Source organism: Anas platyrhynchos, chromosome 29 (genome assembly GCF_047663525.1).
Source record: "Anas platyrhynchos isolate ZD024472 breed Pekin duck chromosome 29, IASCAAS_PekinDuck_T2T, whole genome shotgun sequence".
In the NCBI taxonomy this organism is placed as follows: Eukaryota; Metazoa; Chordata; class Aves; order Anseriformes; family Anatidae; genus Anas; species Anas platyrhynchos.
Window position 1 is genome coordinate 5,071,774 of NC_092615.1, and position 19,724 is coordinate 5,091,497.

At 41.3% G+C, this 19,724-nt stretch overlaps 1 protein-coding gene across 8 annotated transcripts in view; it reads left to right on the forward strand.

The window, feature by feature from the left end:
* Positions 1-19,724, forward strand: part of DOT1L (DOT1 like histone lysine methyltransferase) — a 70,528-nt gene that overhangs the window by 18,975 nt on the left and 31,829 nt on the right. For all 8 annotated transcript variants that reach the window (XM_038169177.2, XM_038169176.2, XM_038169175.2 and 5 more), the window contains exons 4-8: positions 2,253-2,316; positions 3,848-4,076; positions 7,415-7,509; positions 10,087-10,149; positions 17,958-18,013. In XM_038169177.2, coding sequence (XP_038025105.1) covers positions 2,253-2,316; positions 3,848-4,076; positions 7,415-7,509; positions 10,087-10,149; positions 17,958-18,013 — 507 coding nt within the window. The remainder of the gene's footprint in view (positions 1-2,252; positions 2,317-3,847; positions 4,077-7,414; positions 7,510-10,086; positions 10,150-17,957; positions 18,014-19,724) is intronic.

Sequence of the window (19,724 nt, forward strand, 5' to 3'; positions counted from 1 at the left end):
TCCTGTTTAGAAAGTTGCATGCCAGAACTGTCTGTCAGCACTGTGTCCTTCGCCTGCCATGCCTGTGGGAGGTTAACCTTCCCGTTCCTCCTTTGCTTAGCATGCAGTGCAAGTAGGACCCTGTTTGGGTGGAGGGATAAATTAAAAGGCAAAGAATTCATACTGCTCTTTTAGGCAGCTAGAAGTAATTTTAGGATGGTTGTGGCTACATGTGAAGGCCTATTCCACACACAGCTGAAAATGAATGTATAGTACGTGGCATTCACCTTGAGGCTGGGGGAGGCAGACCCTGGCCCTGCGTTGTCTCTGGAGAAGTCTGAGGTTCTGTGCAGTGACTTTTTTGTTCTGAGACTGGACAAAAAGATGACCCTCAAGCTGTAGCTTGCAAAAACAACCTTAATTGCTGTCATGGGAAAGACTGAATTTGTTCAAGTCCACAGCATGGCTAAACTTAGAATGAGAATTACAGATGAAAATCCATCCTTTTCTAAGTTATCACTGGCTATTGTCCTGAGCCCCATGCAGGTACTTTTATCGTGATCTGCTTAAGGTATTGTTTCCTCCTCTCGGCATTTCATTTTAACTCTTTCACTGCAAGATGTTTTAGTCCCTCTCTTCTTCCTGGTGAATTCAGAAGGAGAAATCAGGATCCAGCATCCCTTGTCATTAAATCCATTATTTATGCACAGAGACTGCAGTGATGTAACTTAAAATCGTAGAATCACGGAGTCATTGAGGTTGGAGAACACCTCTTAAGATCGTCCAGTCCAACCCTTAGCCTACTACTGCCAAGTCCACCAGTAAACCACGCTGCTAAGTTCTACATCTCCACGTTTCTTGAAGACCTCAGGGGATGGTGGCTCAACCACTTTCCTGGGCAGCCTGTTCCAGTGCTGAACAACCCTTTCAGTAAAGACATTTCCCCTAATATCCAACCTAAGCCTTCCTTCGCACAACTTGAGGCCATTTCTCCTTGTCTTATCATTTTATGCTTGGGAGAAGAGCCCAATCCACACCTTGCTAACTTCTGTGATTCTGGTGGCCTGGCTGGGCATGTCTAACTGGGTGGTGTCCGTGTTGCCAGCAGTGATACCGAATAAAAGAAACAACCCATCTATTCCCACAAGTCGCACCTCGCTTATCTTTCTGCAACTTTTCAAGGAAGTCATAAACTTGTAATTTCAGTAATGATTTTAATTTATTTTGTTTTCTTGAAAAAAGTGTCAGGAAAAATTACTTTTAGCAGATGGACTGACAGATGGATGTGAACAGAAAGTGGTGGATGGTAGGAATGCAGGTACCGTGTGGACAGAAACTCATTTCATACTCCTGCCTTGCCTTAAGACTGAATTAAAGGTGTGCAGCTGAAAGCTTGAAGTGGAAGTCAGCAGTGCTCCTCAGTGGGGTGTCTCAGTCAGCACAGCAATAATATGGGGCTCATGAGAGGCTGAAGGGCCACCTTCTTTTCCTGTCCCCTGGTTTTCCCTCTTCTTGATTTGGGGATGGCCGTGATTTAAATATCTTGCACTGTAACTCCTTTTATTTTTTCCCCTGTTGCTTTGTGGGATCTGCTTGTGTAATGGCTGATGTTCCTAGCAATATCTTTTTTTCCCTGAAATGATTTTTTTAATCCTCTCAGCTTCTGTTATTAATGCATCTGGCTGAACCGACTGTAATCCTGACCAACGCACAAAGCAATCACTGTGCTTTTCTGATGGGTGTGCTGGTTCTGTCTGTTTTCAGGCACAAAGTTAGTTTCTGCTTGCCCTAGGACTAATTATCAAGGAGAGCTGGTGGAGCAAAGGAGAACAATTTACAAATGTCTTACATTTCTGTGCATCTGAGGACAAGAAAAGAAAGTAATGGACTATGAGATTAGAAAACTTTCTAATAAATCATAGTTTAAGTTAAATTATTTTCCTGTTCACTAAGGGAACTAATATTATATTAATGTTCAGCTTCCAAAATTTAAGTGCCTTTTTTCTTCCACTACACAAATAGGTTGTATTGTATTGCAGAACTTGTTGCTTATACATGTATATCATGTACCGCTAGTCAACTGGGATTTTTTTTTTGAAGGAAACTATGCAATGACCTAAAGCTGTGTAAGTAATTGTATGCACTGCAAGAAACAAACTGTAAATAGCCACCTACTTAGTTTCTATAAGGACAGAAAGGCTAAAGGTTGTACCTTCAAACCTGCCTTTTAAAGTTTCCTATCTAACTGACCCCACATTCTTTCTCCCCTGTAGCTTTGAAAGCATGCAGAGGCTTTGTGACAAGTACAACCGAGCCATTGACAGCATTCATCAGTTGGTATGTATTTACCTTTGTTATGCCATGATGTTTATCTCACTGGTTTGAATTCACATACAGTAAATATCTGAAAGGTGTGACCGATTTAGGGCTGGATCATGTCTCAGTCTATTTGCATCACTTGTACTTCATTACTTCCATTTTTGGGGGGAGTTAATAAATCTTACATTAAACCTTGCTTTCTTGATCACAGTAGGGCAGTCAAAGAGCTAGTATTGGAGGGCATTTCTTATTGGAAGAAAAAACATAGTAACATTTTCCCCCAAACTGTAGATTTGTAAACTATCATGTTTTGTGCACACATTTAGCTCCATTGTTTTGGCACTTTGAAATAGCTGAGTTACCTTTGGTGGTGGGGTGTGTGGGGGGAAGGTTTCTGGTGTATTTAGCTTGTAATTGTTTCACAAGGATTTATCATATAGATTTACTTGTGCTTGTGGAAATCTGTGGCTTATGGGTACTTAAGTAATCCATATGAACCCTCCTGTGTATTGTGGCAGTGATCCATGGCTTAGGAATTTCCTTGCTTGCCATTCAGTTCAGCTGCTCTGTTCTTCAGGATCACTCCGATGGGGAAAGCTAGAATGTATTCTGTGTTCAGACAAATTTAACAAGGTGTTTTTTTTCCTTATTCCTTTAAAAGGCTGAATTGGAGGAAGTAAAACATGAGTAATGAGTTAATGTTAGTATTTTATTTAATTTTGAAAATAAGGCTGTTTTTTTCCCTCTCAAATGTGTTTGTATGAATTACTTGAAAAACACAAGGCAGTAAGACTTTTTCTGCCAGGTGTTCCTTCACTTTATGGGCATTCAGCTCCCTAAAATCTGCTCGTTTGGATTTAGGCTTCTTGCTTATGTTGTTTAATTGCTAAAAATTAATTTTCTTCTTTCCATCTGAATTTCAAATACAGGAATATATAGGCAGGATTCTGGAGTTGTCCTTTTTGTTTATTTTCCCTTATCAAAATGAAAGGTAAACATTTTTTAAACTAAAAACTGTTTAGGAGGGAGTGTTTTCTTTTTGAAGAAAAAAGAAAGCTTGATTGCCATCTCTTTCCTGCCACTCCCTGTTTGTGTACACATGATCCCTCCCATCCTACAATTCCTGATAAAAAACAAAACTGCTCTTACGTTGACAGTACGGTTAACATCAGCAACTGTACTATTCAGTGGTGATCAGTAAATAAAAAAGGGGTGAACAAACTTGCACTCCTACTCCATATATGTTCAGAATTAAGCTTTCCATTGTCTGTTGATTTTTACATCTCTTTAATTTTCTTTTTACCACATATTTCTATCAGGCATATTTTAAATTACCTGTTAGTTGAGGTGAGACAAATAACCTGTCACGATTGTGTATTTTTTTAGTGTCATTCATTGTTTTTTGTATTTACAGAGCATCTTGGACCCAAGTGAGAGAGGGGATGGGAGGGAATTTCTCTCATTTTTGTGTTACACAAACGCAGCCTTGTTCTGGTGATGTTCTGTTGTGCTCACGTTGGGTTCATGTCTTCTTGCTTTCTATGTGTAGTGGAAGGGAACCACCCAACCGATGAAGCTGAACACACGTCCCTCCAACGGACTCCTCCGTCACATCCTGCAGCAAGTGTATAACCACTCGGTGACTGATCCTGAGAAACTCAACAACTATGAGCCCTTTTCCCCAGAGGTTTATGGAGAAACTTCCTTCGACTTAGTGGCCCAAATGATAGATGAAATTAAAATGACTGAGGATGATTTGTTTGTTGACCTGGGCAGTGGTGAGTGACCAGTAACTTAAGTTTTTTTTCCTTCTTTTTGCTCACTGTTGTTTCCTTTCTTACGAGCAGAGGAAAAAAAAGGCAAAACCTCACATTTGGAAAGTAAACCAGGACTAAGGATTGCATTATAGAATAAGCACCTTTGCTAGTTAATCCCCAGTGATGCTTCTGCTTTTCATGACAGGATTAAGTAGACCAAGCAGACATCCCAGACGTTCTTCCCTGTGGTGAAATGTCAGCCTACAAATGCAATAAACCCTTATTACAGAAAACTCTTGGTGTCTGTTGCTGTTGGTGAATACACTTACAAAGAAGAAACAATATTAAAAATGATGCTTTAAAAGATAATAACAGCAGTTTCATTTTTAAGGATTCATCCATTTTCTGTGAATTCAGTTTATGCCATTCATATATGAAAACATGATTTCCTGACTTCTCCCATGACAGCATGAAACACTTGGCATGTAATATGAAAATTAACCATATTTTTCCCCTCTGGTTTACTTTTCAGTGTATCAATAAAGGCTTTATGGCTAGCTTTAACTGCTGCATTGTGAGACCCCCACAAAATCTGTCAAGTAACCTGCAACTGCATTTTGTTGTTTAGGTTAGAGTTTTAAAGGGAGATGTTTTTATCTGGTAAAGAAACCAGATACAACTCATGCATGTGGAACAGATATTATGAGCAAGGAGATGATGTTCTGATTGTTGCTAAAATCTGGTTTAGAGCAGGAAAGTAGTAATAAGAATTTCCCCTTTCACTGGATTGGTTGTGAAGTTTTAAATGAAGTTATGTTTTGGTTTTGTTTTTGGTATGATGCAGGGCTTCTGGGGAAAATATTTAAAAAATATATTTAATTTGTTAAAAACCAAATCTAATTTAGATTTAAACACAAGCACGACTACCATCCTCCTCCCCACAACTTAGTATGTCTCCAGTCAAGGCTATCAGGGAAGGGTCGCCCCAACCCCTTCCTCCCTCTTTGGAATTTATGTATTAGATTTCCTGGTTCGATGGCTTATGTTCAAACGAGACATTTAGAAAGGTATCAGATCTGATAAACTATTTTCCATCTGGAAGAAAAAAAATGTTGCCTTAGATACTTGCAATTGTTTGTTCAGGAAGGTTAAAGAAGATGATATCTGAAACCTTGCAGTTCTGCTGATCATGTAACAAGATGAAGTGTGTGATCAAGGTCAAATGCTGGATATTTGTACCTAGTACCATCAGAATTGAAGTCAGGTATTTATTGCTAACCTTCTTCCCACTTTAATCTTGGAGGCTGATCAACAGTGTAAAAATTCAAGGTATAGGGAGTCACGTATTAAAGATATGGTTTAAATTCAGAAGTCTTTGACTTCCAGTGTTTGGAGCACTGAACAATTGAAAACAGCATCGTTCCTGAGGTTATACTGAAGGGAGTAAACTTTCGTAAATTCTAAACAATGAAGTATTGAGTGTAGTGTAAATATGAACATTGTCATAGCATATTATTACTACTAATAATGTTAATGTCCTTCCAGTAGTTATGTGCATACAGCAGTGGCTAAACAGCAGGGCTAGACCCCAGGATGCTGTGGCCATTTTTGTTGTCTTTGTGATGCCAGAAACTTGTGGAAGTGGGAGGAATTTATGCAGGTATGCATCATTATTAGGCAAATGGAGGTCACAATACAGTTAAATTCTGGTTTAAAAAAAAAAAAAAAAGTTAAACAAAAACAAAACAAAAAAGATTAGTAACTTGTTATGCTGTATTGTGATTTCTGTCAGTACAGTGTGTTCTTGATCTTCCCTTTAGTCTTTGTCCTCCTTGCTCTTTGGAAATAAGAAACAGGGAAATGTTTATTCTTCCGATCATGTTCTGCCCATACCCTGCAGAAATTTGTACATCTGTATTTGCATGTGTATAAAATCTGCATGTGTATGCAAAATGGGAATTAGGAAGGGAAAAAAAAAGTGAAACAACAAAAAACCCTGTCAGCACTAGAGTTCTCATTGTGCCAGACAGCATTATAGTGGTAATGGTTTAAAGGCAGGAGTTCCACCCCTTCAATTACCAGTGCCGCTTCCTGCCGGCAGCCAATGAAATGGAAAACAGCAATATGTTTTCTGTGTAAATGGGCTATCCTCTTAGATTCACTCTTGTTTCCCATGTGGTCATCCATGGAATGATTAAGTGCACTGGTGAGACAAGAACGCATTTTGTGTTAGTCATAGACAAAATGTGATGCATCAATCTACTATTGATGAATGTTGGATGTTTTCAGAATATTTTAAGTGAGCACTTTAACAAATGGAACGGTGTTGCTCTAGTGTTTGCAAAACGTGGATCTCACTTGTACAGGCAGAAATCTAACTGATTTTTTTCCCTTTTTCCTTTTTAACCTAAGCTGGGGTAGAGGAGGGGGAATGCATTCAACTAAGGTGTAGAAATGGCAGCTAATTACTGCTGGTAGCGTGCCTGATGCAAGTAGATTTTGGGAAGGAAGTTCATGCATTTTTAAGTATTATGGAGTTGTGCCAGTGTAGTGTGGTCGCTTCTGAAATTTTGAGTGTTGAACCCTATCATGTTTTATGAAGTAGTATTCTAAACTAGCCCATATACTAATAAGCTCTATGTGTTCTCAGAATTTGTGTTGCGTTTCACAGTGAAAGCTAATAACAGTATTGCTAAACAAACATTTTAGTTAGTCTTCAAATTAATAGCTTAGGTATGTGACCAACAAGTATTTGTTTTGGGATGAGGTAGGGTTTGTCTAACCGTTCAATTAATTAAATAGTGAAATACAATTAAAAAATCTGTAGATTCAATTATAAAGTTTGTGGACAAAAATTGTAAATCCAGCTATTCATAAGCCTGTGTGAAATTCTAGAAGTGAGCCTCTATATTTAATAGAAGAAGCCATCAATGTTTATCAGTATAAGCAAGACTGTAAATGTTGTCTTACACTATTATAAAAGTGCTAAAGGTACTGAAGAATGTAAATGTCAAAACTGTAATGCCAGTTTTTCTTTTTTTTTTTCTATAAGTTCTAAAAGTTAAATTGCAGCACACACTTCCTAGCCAAGATGTAAATTCCTTTTACTGAAAAGTGGGTTCTCAGTACATAACATGTCTTGTAGGAAAATGGGACTTAATTTCAGTAATGCACATTGGTTTGAGTCTGCTTTAAATTTGAGGAATAGATGCTGGGAGCTGAGGCTGTACTCTGAAGCCTTGTCCCGTACAATACCTGCATTTTTCGACTTGTCCTTTGCTCTAAAAGCTCTTATTGTCTCCCTTTGCAGTGGTTTTCTACTGAAACATATTCTCAGGTTTGTTATTTCTCTTCTGCAGGTGTGGGTCAGGTGGTGCTTCAAGTAGCTGCAGCCACAAACTGCAAACATCACTATGGTGTGGAGAAAGCTGATATTCCAGCCAAATATGCTGAGGTGAGTTGCTTGAAGTGAGTTGCATGTTTGTGTCTTTGTGAAGGCTACCTCACTAGTTCAGAATTACTGCTAACTGCTGGGAGTTCACAGGAAGAAAAAGCAGAGCGTCAGTCCTAGATGCTCTTGCTTCTCAGGTCATGAAGACCTGGAGCACAGTGTGCTTGGGGAAAGAGGAGTGGGCATAGTCATTTCCTAGCAGTGCTTGCTGAGTGCACAGGAGGAGTATTAGCATGTTCTTGAAGTGATTTCAGGACCAGGAGATGAAGCCGTTTAATAGTAATGGCACAGGACCAATTCACAAGGAAATGTGGTGTAGGCTTCACCGAAGCACCTGCAGCCCTCTGTCAGAAATGGCTTTAACACAATGCTTTCAGAAACGATATCACTAAACAAATCTGGGAATGAATTGAGTGAACAAATGATCCTTAAAGTTTTTAAAAGCTATCTTTCTGCTTATGTCAGTGCTGTCCCTTTCTGGTATCACACAGCTGAAGTTCATCTTGGTTATTGAACTGTTGTAGGCTAACTGATGAGGCTTGTGTTGGGTGTCTGGATAACAACCGCTTTGTAGGCACCCAGATGAAGTCTTACAAGAAGATGGTAATATTTAGTCAGGCAGGCAGTTTTCTTTACGCTTCTTTAATTCTGTGCCAATGGGGATGCACAAAGGTAATCAATTCCAAGGCAGACCTGGAAGCCAAATGAGCTACAAGCAAACAATAAAGTTTAGTCATGCCTTACCATAAGAAGTTTATTTTCTTCAGTAGACTCAACAGCAACTTAAGCCCTCCATGTTGTTAAAAATAAGCTGGCTGAGTCTGTACAAGCTAGAAAATTATACCTTATGAAGGGAAAAAAAAAAATCCTTGATCTATGTTTTCACTGGTGAGCACAAAAACGAATAAACAGCGGTGAAGAGGATCAAATAATGATCTAAAAATCAGTTTTGCTTCCCCTGCTATGACCCAGTGGAAGTTTCCAACTGGAGTACTCCTTACAGTTCTTCTGCACAAGCCTCTGGTTACTTACAGAAAGTAACTTGCAAGGCCTGAAGTCCTATCTGTGTTTAATAGTAAGCTTAGTTTAAAGGTGAGTGTTACAGAGGGAAAGTCAAATTCTCATTTGCACTTATACCCCTTCATATCGCTGTGCAAACATAAGGCCTTAGTGACAGTGGCTAGTGCACACAAAAAAAAACAACACAAATTAAATATTAGTATTAACTAGTGGCTTACCTTCTCTTTCAGAAGTGCACCAGTATTTCATATTTTGCTGGATGAACAAAATGTACAGCATTAATCTTCTGGTTACAGGTGATGACCTGTCAGATTTAGCAACTAAAGAACTGCTGCCTGCGTGCAGCTAATCTGCCTTGTGCTGTGTCTAGTGGACCAGTCTTTCCAGCTCTGACAAACATTTGTGAAAGAGATTGAATTAAGTTTCTAGTTAAGATTGGCTGTGGCAACACATCTCTGGCTGCTATGATAATGACTGCAGATGGCTTTGAAAAGCTTCAGCGAAAGAGGAAGTGTCTTACGGGTTTGCTTTAGTGAAGTTTTAATTGAAAAGAAAGTTCATAATAAGTTCATACAGCGTATAAAAAATTATTGTGAGTTGCCCTATTAAGCTTTGGGGTGCTTTTGAAGCAAAGAATTTTAAAATGTGTCTGTTACACACACTGGACATTGACCCGCTGATGGAGGTCTCCACAGCTCTGAGAACTCCTGCTCACTCCTTATCTCCTTTCAATGCTACCTCCAAATTTGGGCCTTTCATTTGTGGAGTTAAATTCCTAAAAGTACATGAGATTTGCTGAGTCTTGCAAGACACTGGAATGTCATTTTTAAATGTGTTGTCTAGGTTTAGCTGGATCCTCACTGCCACTATAAAGAAGTCACCTGTGCTGCTTTTTGTCAGCTTACACGGTGGGGACAAGATTTTGTACACATGGAGGTGTTTATTTGTAAGGCACCATGCCATCTTCATGGTGCCAATGGAAAACCAGCGCCAGCTCTCCGGCTGGGCAGTGTAGCCTTCCATCCGCTGCAACTCTGATCTGTTTACATATAGCTGGAAGCACTCCTTGTTGTTCTGGCAAGTGCAGCTCTCCTTCTATTTGCTGGTGCAGTTGCCCTGCGTGCCACTTTCTGCTTCCTCATTCACCCCAGCAGACCTATCTTTATCCTGTTTGCTCCCTTGCTATCTGTGCTTAGACGGATGTGCATTCACTGCCTCCTCTCTGTGGGGTTATGTGCCACAACACAGTAGCTACTTAAAGTTGTGCCATTTTTGGTGGTGAGCAGTGTCAACTCAGATTGCCTTGCTTAAAATGTGTAATGCTGCTGAAAAGGGTGAGGAAAAGAAGAAAATGGCAGCTTGGACTTGACACTGTTGCGAATGTTTTTCTTATGGAAAAGAAACTGCAATAAATATCTGTCTGTCTATCCTTTGAGTATTAATGGGAAAAAGAAAAGGCGAAAGGGTTAGTGAGCACTGTCAGAGCTGCATCTCTGTTTGCTGCAATGAAACATAATGAGATGTCCTAATTGTTGGCTTTGTTTTTCCTCCCTCTTCTAGACGATGGACAGAGAGTTCAGAAAGTGGATGAAATGGTATGGGAAAAAACATGCAGAATACACAGTGAGTGAAATTCAACTGAAAAACTTTGTGCTTCATGCTGATGTACGGAATGTACAAAGTCCTCTGCAGCCCTTCATCAGCCAAGCAGCAGTAGGAGTCATGTCTGCTCCCTGGCTTCTGTCTTGGTCCTGAGGACAGTGTTCTCTGAGACATCCTCCCAGGACCCTCTCTCTGTCTCACTTGTCATTTGGTATGGTGTTACCGGGAGTACTTTCAGGGCTTTCCATAAGTTCTTGGAAGATTTATTCTTTCAGAACTTGGTTGTTCATGATGTGAGGCTGCCATGTGTCTTCTCTGTATTAAAACCTTTTACTTTTTTTTCCTCCTTTTTTTTTTTCTCCCTAATGGTGTGGGTCTTCTTCTGGGTAGACTGTTGGAAATGGCACCCCCCTGCTTGGGTTTCTGGAATCTTCTGCAAGGAACAAAAGCTGAAGCTTTGGTTCACAGGAAGGTGAAGGTGTGGTCAGCCGGGACAGAAGATGGAGGGGGTGGCAGGAGGTTAAAATTCTGGATATCAGCAGAAAACTCCATGCCCAACTAATAGGGCAGATGATTTGTAGCTGGAGATAGGGGGTGAGTTTGTGGTCTTAGGAATGATGGCAAGCGGTCAGCTCTGACTTGGAAAGGAGGTGCTTTGAGGGTGGAAATAGAGCAGGAGTAAACTGGTCATCACATCTGTCTATCTTGGGCTGGGGACAAATGCTGGAACAGCTTTCCACTTCCTCTGAATAATACTTAATCGTTGTGGATGTGTTTTTCACTCTGGAATTACACTTCTAAGCGTGTGTAGAACCATACACTGTTTTGTGCTGTTCCTTCCCTTTTTCCTTTTCTCTCTCCTCTTGTCATTAGAAAATTGCTCTCTAGCCAATCACTTGGCTGTGAGGACATGTACATAGTCATAGTGCAATAGTGACCCACTAGGAGTTCTGAAAATACTTGTGTATATGCTTCTCCTGCTGCTTCCCTATGTTCAAGAAAAAGGTTGGATGGATCAGGGCTGTTCCCTCATCGCTCAGAGACATTGGGGCACTCCTTCCTGCTCAGTAGTTGCTGCTAGCAATGTGTACTGCAGCTGAGGTGCATTCCTGCGTTTGAGAAACAACTTCTCCATTTTCCTTTGTGCAGAGCCATTATTGCTGTGTATTCCGGTAATGGAATGGTTTCAACCACACGACTTTCAGAGCTCCAGCAGTGTGTGATCAAGTGGCAGGTTGTTGATGAGTGAGCCTTTATTTCACAGTCTTCTGTGGCTCTGCTGGGATCGTGAGCCCTTTTTAAAGGGCTTGTCGTGTGATGAAGGATGCTGCAACCCTCCCCTTGGGAAAGAGGCTGGTGAAGGTGACAGTGCCATCTGCCTCAGTGAGCTTTCTTTCAGAAATGCCTTCACTGTGTAGCATGAGCTTCTTCAGAAGGATGCTGGGCTTGCTGTGGGACTAGTTTGTAGCAGGATTGATATCAGGCTGCTAACTCTTTCCTGCTGTGGAAACACAGTGAATGCTTTACTTTTCATGAAGTGGCCATATGGCATTTTTCCATTGTGTCACCCAGCTGGCATTACATGAAAGGAACTGTTACTGAAGACACTCTGCTTATGAGCTGTGTAATTTAAAGAATAGGAGAAGAACTTGGACTAAAATATTGAAAGCATATTGATTGCCTTAGGCAGCAAGCATTTCCATATTGTGCATTCCAAGTGACAGAATCTGGTACTATATGGAAACAAAGCTATTTATTTTTTGCTAGGTTCTTTGACTCTTATAACTCTTTTCTGAAAAATGTTTAGAATAAAATTTCTCTTTCCAGAAAAGCAGACTGCATACTCAAAGTGTTGGATTCTTGCAGCACTTTCTGACTTAATGAAGTTTGGTTTCCTATCACTTTGTCATAGTGATGCTTAAAGACAGATTTTGTCAAACATCTCAGGTTTACGTTTGTATTTTCTTGCCAAACAGTATGGTTTTTTAATCAGTTCTTAGGCAGCATCTTCTTTAGGAGACTATTATTAAACAAAGAACAAACTTGTGTCATAATGCAGATAAAAGATAATAGGAGGTGTGGAATTAGAAGCCGGGTATCTTGATTTTTCCAGAAAGCAACTTCATCAGCTAAATGTTTATTGGCGTCCCAAAATTCCAAATGTAGGAGACAGAATAAACACAGATTGAAATAGTCTGTGATCAGCAACATTTAACTCATTTAACTTGTGGATTCTACTCTAGTGTTTTAGGTAGTCATAAACATATATATATATATATATATAATATATATATATAAAAAAGAGAGAGAGATAAAGCTTGGAGGAGGAAAGCTTGGCAGAAGTTCAATGGGAAGAAGCCTCAGATCCCACCTGCTGCTTTGTCTGAATAATGTGGATGGTGATTTTGACTTCATGCATGTAACAGCTGTCTTGCTGTAAAAGTAAAAATTGTGGTACATAAGGCAGCAATAAATCCTGGACTTGGGCCTGTAGCTTTTTTTTTTTTTAACAGCCAAAAGTCTAGATTATTTTAGGTTTCTAATGCAAATAGATTTTTTATTTCTCTCTGAAAAGTGATCTGTTGATTGTCTTCAACAAGAAGACAACAAGTGTTGTCTTCTAACTAACATTGTTTTGGTGAGGTTATGGTTTGTTGCCCTTTATCAGATCTACAACCGTTGCATTCGCTTCCTTGTTTTCCCTCCTGGAATATGCTTGTTTGGAATTTGAGCTTGGACACGTGAAGTCTGATGTGCAAGATCCAGTGATGATATTTAAAATAAACCCTGATTGTCAGTCTATATCTCCATTGTGTTTTGTCCATAATGGTAAACGTATGGTAGAAAAAAGTCTCTTTTGAGTCTTTCTACGTGCAATATGCAGAGTCATATATATGCAGATCTGTTGAGTTAAATAAATAAATAAATCCGTTTTGCATCATCACTTTCAGATGATAATTGCATGTTAAACTTGGCTACTGCCAAAGTGTCCTGAGGCGCGTTGGCTCCTGCTGAGCTACAGCTGCTATTAATAGGTTATCACTGCAGCTTTAGAGTGTGAATATCCATTCTGGGCAGGAGGCGTGGGGGAAAGATTGCTCATCATACACTGACTTGGGAAGTCTCCTGATCTCCAGCTAGTGTAGGTAATCATAGCTCATAATCCTGTTAGTAAATGGACTGAATTTCATTTTAAATGACAGGCTGTTCAGTCTCATTAACTAACTGGGGAAAAAAATAATTGGAGTAACTTTCTGCTAGGATTCTTTCTTTTTTCATTCAGTGTAAATGTTTCAACTTGCTATAAATATTTGCATCCTTGTGCTATTGTTTAGTTTCAGTTGCTCCTCTGCTTTCCTGATGTCTGATTCCTGATCAGTTAGAAATAATATTCTTTGCTAGTCTCTTCTGTCATATTTGGAGGGAAGTTGTACTTTCGTGCATTATGCTGGTGTCCCACTTCAACACATCTCACTGTGTTTCAACTCCCCTTATCTTCTCGTTTCTTTTCCCATGGTACTGAGAAGTTTCCAAGATTGGCTTCACCCCATTCTTTTCAAGAAAACTGTTGTGTGAAGGAAACCGGAGGTTTTTCGAAGGTCATTAGGCCTAGATAATTAGAGAGTCTGTCTTGGGGAATTTTTGCACATGTGCAGTCATCAAATTAAAAAGCGGTAGTGCAATCAAGAGACAGATGGGTTTTCATGGTTTCTGACTGTAAATATCCTCACGTGGATCCAAAATCAGAGCCATCTCCAGGTATCTGGGGCACAATGCTGATTGCTGCATAGCCAAGAGTGTTCATCCCAGGGTACCCTTGAAGTAAGTCTTCAGTCTGTGTCCCTTAGTGCCCGCTGCACTGCTTTGCTGGTTATCAGAGCAGCTCAGGGCAAGCGAAGCTGGTGGTAGCTGCAGTCACACAGTGGACTCATCCTTCTGCTGAAGACAAGCACTTGTTTTGGTTTTGTTTACCGTGGGTTGTTACAACAGATTGCCTTCCCTTGTTTCACAAGAGTTTCTGTTAGTAGAAGATCATCTACTACTCTTCAAAATAAGCATAGGAAAACCTGGGTCAGCATTGCTAAAGCCTGGGATTTGGTTAGACTAGTACCTCTGAGACCATCTGAGAGAAAACCCCAGAAGCTCCTAATGCTGAAGATTCTCTGTGATTCAGCCCTGTGGATAAGAGGTAACGTTTGCTGTGTGAAAGTGAGTAGAAGCTTGGCATCAGCAGACCTGCAAACTTCTCTCTGGTTGAGTTCAGGGTGCCCCGTCCTGCTTGGAAGTCTCTGTTCTGAGCAAAAGCGGAGTGATTTGTGCAGGAGTAGCATTGTCTCTTGTTGCCTGATACCAGCTGCTGGTTTCTGGGGATAAGTCACATCACCTGGACTTAAAAAATTCTGCTGCTTAGTAATGGGTTGCAGCTAAGGAGAAGGCAAGATAACGGATTGTCCCAGATGCTTCTGAATGCCCTATTTCAGTGGGAAACTTGATGTTTTGGTATTTGAAAAGCCCTCCAAACGTCCCCTGTGGCTTTGAAATGATGCCACATTTTGGAGGTTTGGATTCATGCCTCCAGTTATTTTTGAAAAGAACAGGAACCTAAAAATAACCATGTGTACTTTTCCAGGCAGAATTGACTGCTTTTTGTGAGCCAAGTGTTTGCACGGAGGCTGCTGGAATGAGGCGTTCTGTGTGTGAATTTATGGCTTTGTGTAGCCAGTCGGAGCGTTACCAGAGAGACTCCTGGCCTGGTGCTGGGTGAGAACGAAGCCCTCCTCCGTGGAAGAAGGGCTTGACCTCCATAAACTGCTGCTCTGCTACACGGGGAACACGAGCCCGCTGGAGCGTGCCTCCCGGCGCGCTGCCCTGCCGGTCATCTTTGAGTTACGGGAATCAGACACCGTTGAACGTCTTTCTGCAGTCTCTAGAGCAAATTTACCCATTTGAAAAACCTGAATATAAACCTGTTTCGGCTTCTAAATTTAGAAAGAATGCAGGCTGGCAGCTCTCTGAAGCGGATTTCAGTGAGCTAATTATCCTTTTAGATAAAGCACGTCTCCTGCATTGTCTAATCAGATGAAAATATCTGCATTACAGATGGTCCCTTCCATTCATTATTCACTAAGGAGATTAAGTTTCTCAGAGAGAGGAGGAACATGATGGGGGTGGGGACATTGGTGGGAAGAGATTGAGTGCATCCCCGTTGCTGCCTGTGCTGTGCCACATGGACGTGCCAGCCAGCCCCTACAGGCCCGTAATGGACCTGGCCGTTCTTCTACCAGCGTAGCGAGTGCTGCGCTTGGTCAGGAGTGAGTTAGCTGAAATTTCCTTACCAGTTCCTGTTTCACTCTTAAAATTTTTGTAAGCCGCAGAGTTGAAAGGGATTTTGGGGGGAATTTTTGTTGGATTTCCTATACCAGTTTATACTGAGGGGCTTGGTTTCTTCCTTTTAGGCCATCATTTGTTGATCATTGCCCCCCAAGGACAGTAGGTAAAGAAACTGGTTGTCAGGAGTACTGAGTCAGAAAGCTCTTGTACTCTGTTTTGAATGTAGTAGACCACTGACCCAGGAATCACTGTCTTGCTTCCAGAGGGGAAAAATAACCAATTTTCTCCCAACCACAATTGACCATCTGGTTATTTCTGTACTCCAGTATTTTTTCCTGGTGAGGTTTTTCCCTCAACTATTGGCTAAGTGTGAGCTAGGGTAGCATTACAATACAAAAATAGATTGGTTTAAAGAGGGCTGTGGTTCATTTGAATTTTAACATCTCTGTATTTTGCAAAAGTGGAGGGGCAAAGCAGCTTCCAGATGTGTTCTATCAAGGTGAAGTGTGGAGATTTTGGTTACAACTGTTCCCTTCCAAACCACGTAGGTAAGAGAAATGTATAGTGTAATTGGATCCAAATAAAGTATTGCAACCACCTAGGTTAGATTTCAAGACCTTTATATGAAGCTTAGTATTTCAAAATAGTTTCGTGTTACTCTGGTTCTTTGTTCCCTTGCTAGCCTGTGGCTTTATAATCGCACCTCATTATTTCAGAAGTGATTTTCTTTCTCCTCTTAGTGTGTGAAAATCTTGTGTAGACATTAGAAACTGACTGTTTCATGGAAGACAGCAATATAGAAGCTGGCTTGTAAAAAAAAAAAAAAAAATTGTTAAAAAAATATAGTTACCTTGCATGTGGGTTTGCTACTGTCTTGGTTGCTCAACAAGGAAGTTATTTACTACAGGAACAGATAAGATTCTAAGACAATTATCCATTAAAAACAATCTAGAGATGGTGTTAATTTACAAGTAGGGCATACGGAGCCCCAGAAGTAATGTTTTGGTATATTAGGTGAGAAAAATAATACTCTTTAGAACTGCTCTGAGGTTGCAGTGAGTTTTTGCCTGAGATTTTGAAAATGTCTAGAAGCACTTTACTTTTACTGCTTGTAGTAGGTTGGATCTCTGAGTTAAGTCTCCAGCATGTATTTTGCTTTCACTGTAGTGGGGATAGTAGAAAGTGCGTTTCCCCCTCAAGCAGATGTGATGATGTAGGTAGCCAGGTGGCAGGGAGCTCAGGCTCTTTGCAGAGTTCTCGATCTCTTCCCCAGAACCCTTGACGTGCACTTCTGTTGGCCCTCTGGTACAGTGTGTAGCAGAAGGGGAATGGGGCTTTTTTCCCCTCCTCTTTCCCTCTTGAGAAGCAGACCCAGTTCTGTTGGCAGTGATGGCTTTCTCCTTCACAGTGGGTCTGACAGGTTTGCCTCCATTTGTCATTGTTTCTGTGGCTCTGAGTCAGATTGCTTTGCTGGGGAGGGAAAGCAGCGGCAGAAGACAGCAGGCTCTGGCGCTTCATTCACCTGGGTCCCCTGGCTTAGCTGGCAAGGCTTGGAAGCAGCTCGAGTGAGCCTGCATTGCAGTGCAGGCACTTCTGTGTCAGATGCCAGATTTTATTCCAGTTTAGCGATAAGCAAAATGTTCACTTCTTTCCATACAAAGGAGTATGTGCAGAGAAATGATGCTAAGCAGTCACTGTAGTTGCTTTGATGTTCGTGAGGTTGAAATACAAGCCATCGTCTTACCTGCCCCTTCAAAGTATGTCCCGGTCATTAATTATGTAGCTGCATATTACTTTCTCTCTCCCTCTTATCTTCCTCCCCCAACCTCCATTCTGCCTTACTCATGGCACAGCAGAGCAGCTCGTCCCATCAGATTCCTCTCTTGTTTCAAAAGTATAACCGCAAAAATGTTAACCTGCAGAAAACCCACGTAGCTGTGGGTATTAACCTGGGACTTGGTGTGGTTCCATCAGCGAGGTGTTGTGTACGTCACTGAAGTGATAACGAGAGTTCTTTTCAAATACTGCCTTTACATCATCTGACTTCCAACTTGAATGTGTCGGAAGCATTTGAGGTGTGTGCTGAGCACCCCTGATGAGCCAGGTGCTCACATGCCAGTTGCAGCAAGAGCCTGACGCTGCTGTCAGTGCTCCCGGCCTCGGCTTCGGGTCCACCTTGCTCCTGATCCGTGGGGATTGGAGATGGTGTTGGCTGGCCATTGCTAGCACGGGGCTTAGCTGCCTGCTCCACATGGAGCATGGCGCTCGTGAGGCATCGCTGGTGCCTGGGGACCCTTCCCCAGTGGAGGGTGGGAGCGGAGAGCAGGCCATGGGAACTGTGTCCCCCGGCGCCTCCGCTGGGCTTCCTGAGGCCTTGCTTGCAGCAGTGCTGCTGGGCTAACGCAGTGTGCGTGCTTGGCCAAAAAGGGACGTGTAGCAGAAAGGAACAATGTTAACTCTCGTGTGTGTGGTTTTTGTGTTTGTCTTTTTTTTTTAAGCTGGAAAGAGGTGACTTCCTCTCAGAAGAATGGAGAGAGAGAATTGCAAACACAAGGTACAGTACAGCAATTGAATGCCGCTTTATGAACTGAATATTTGGGAGTCTGGATAATGGAAATTGGGAGGCTGGCCAGCTTTTTATATAGAATTTCCATAGCAAATACCAAAAGCCTATCTGCCAACTCCTATACTGGCCTCTTTGGATACTGTTTTCTGACTTGAAGAATGGATTTAAATGTATGTCCCATGATACTACATACATGGGTGTATCCAAGATAAATTCCGGTTGGACAGAGAAGAATAGACCCCTGCTTGTTTTGCGTACCCTTCAAGTTTGATTTTAGAGTTCTGGCAAAATACTAGTTATTTTGGCTGTTGGTACACACAGCTAGGTTCACTTTCCATAAAAAAACAACAAAAGCCATGTGTGTCTGTTCCAGCTTAAACCGGGAATTCATTGAAGCTGATTGTCTTGAATATTTATTTCTGTGAAGATACATGTATGTATGGAGGGTTACACTCATTTTTGCTGGTAAAGAAAAGGGATTTTTTTAAAGGCTTTATATTCTTTTCCACCTTATGGACAGAAAGAAGTCTTGTTTTAACGTGACCTTCCAGGCCATCCTATTATATGGGGGTATGGAAGGCAGTTGTCAGCTCTCTGAAAGTCTTCAGGGTTGTGGCAATCTAGGGATTGCTTCCAAGACACTGCTTTAAGAGTGCTCCATCAAGAAGGCGACTGCCAGACTGACTTCTGCATTATTATGTACCTCCATTAAACTTCTGGAGCTGCCTTTTAATTTGTGGACAGACTTTGTCCCAGCCTTGCAGCACAGTGTGGTTTTCCTTTGTTGTTCGCTACTCCAAATGCATGCTCCTCTGGTCTCTGTGTGACTTTCCCTGGAAAAAAAAATAATCTTTTTTCCTTTATGTTTAGCTGAAGTGTAGGGAACTGCTGGTAGATGTTTATTTTGTCTGGTATGCAGCTAAATGTATGCATATTGATCCTCAGCCACGTTGCTGTCTGATACAGAAATTCAAGAAGTAGCTTTTTGCTCACAAACGTTAGGTGTTTGCATTTGTCCCGAGAGTGCCAACTGTTCGGCATCTGCTCTCTAGCGAGGCTGCAGACTGTCTGATGCATTCAGACTGGAGCCATCCCATCTTGGTGAGCTGAGGGCTGCCCTTCCCGTGAGCCAGTGGCTGGGCTCTGGAGGAAAGGATGCCCAGCTCCTCACTGCTGTGAGTGTTCAGTATTCCAGAAAATAACTGGGACTCAGCAGTGTGTGCTGAAAAGAGGGCTGAAATCAAGGTGGACTGGGGCCTCCTGTGGTTCTGTCATGTGAGCACACAACATCGTGCCAGAATGAACATTAAGAAATATATCTGGAAAACTTTTTCCCTTCCTTTCCTGGATATTTTCTAGTCACATTAATATGCTTGGCTGTTCTGCAAGGCCTCTTTTTTGGCATGTGGTGGGAAGGAGGAGGAAGAAACCCCTGTGAGCCTTGACTTGCCAGGCAGGGTTTCCCAAATTTCCAGGAGCAAGGAGTAGCAAGATATATATATATTATATATATATATTGGACATACATATATTTGAGTATATACTTTTTTTTTTTTATCTGCAGTTTTTAGTAACTTTGGCTGCTGCTCTTAAACTCATTGTCCTTGGTGAGCATGTTTCATGTGTGGAGGCACTAAGAGGGGAGGGTTTCAAACAGATCTCTTGCAAATAAATCGATTCTTCATGCTGGAACAACATG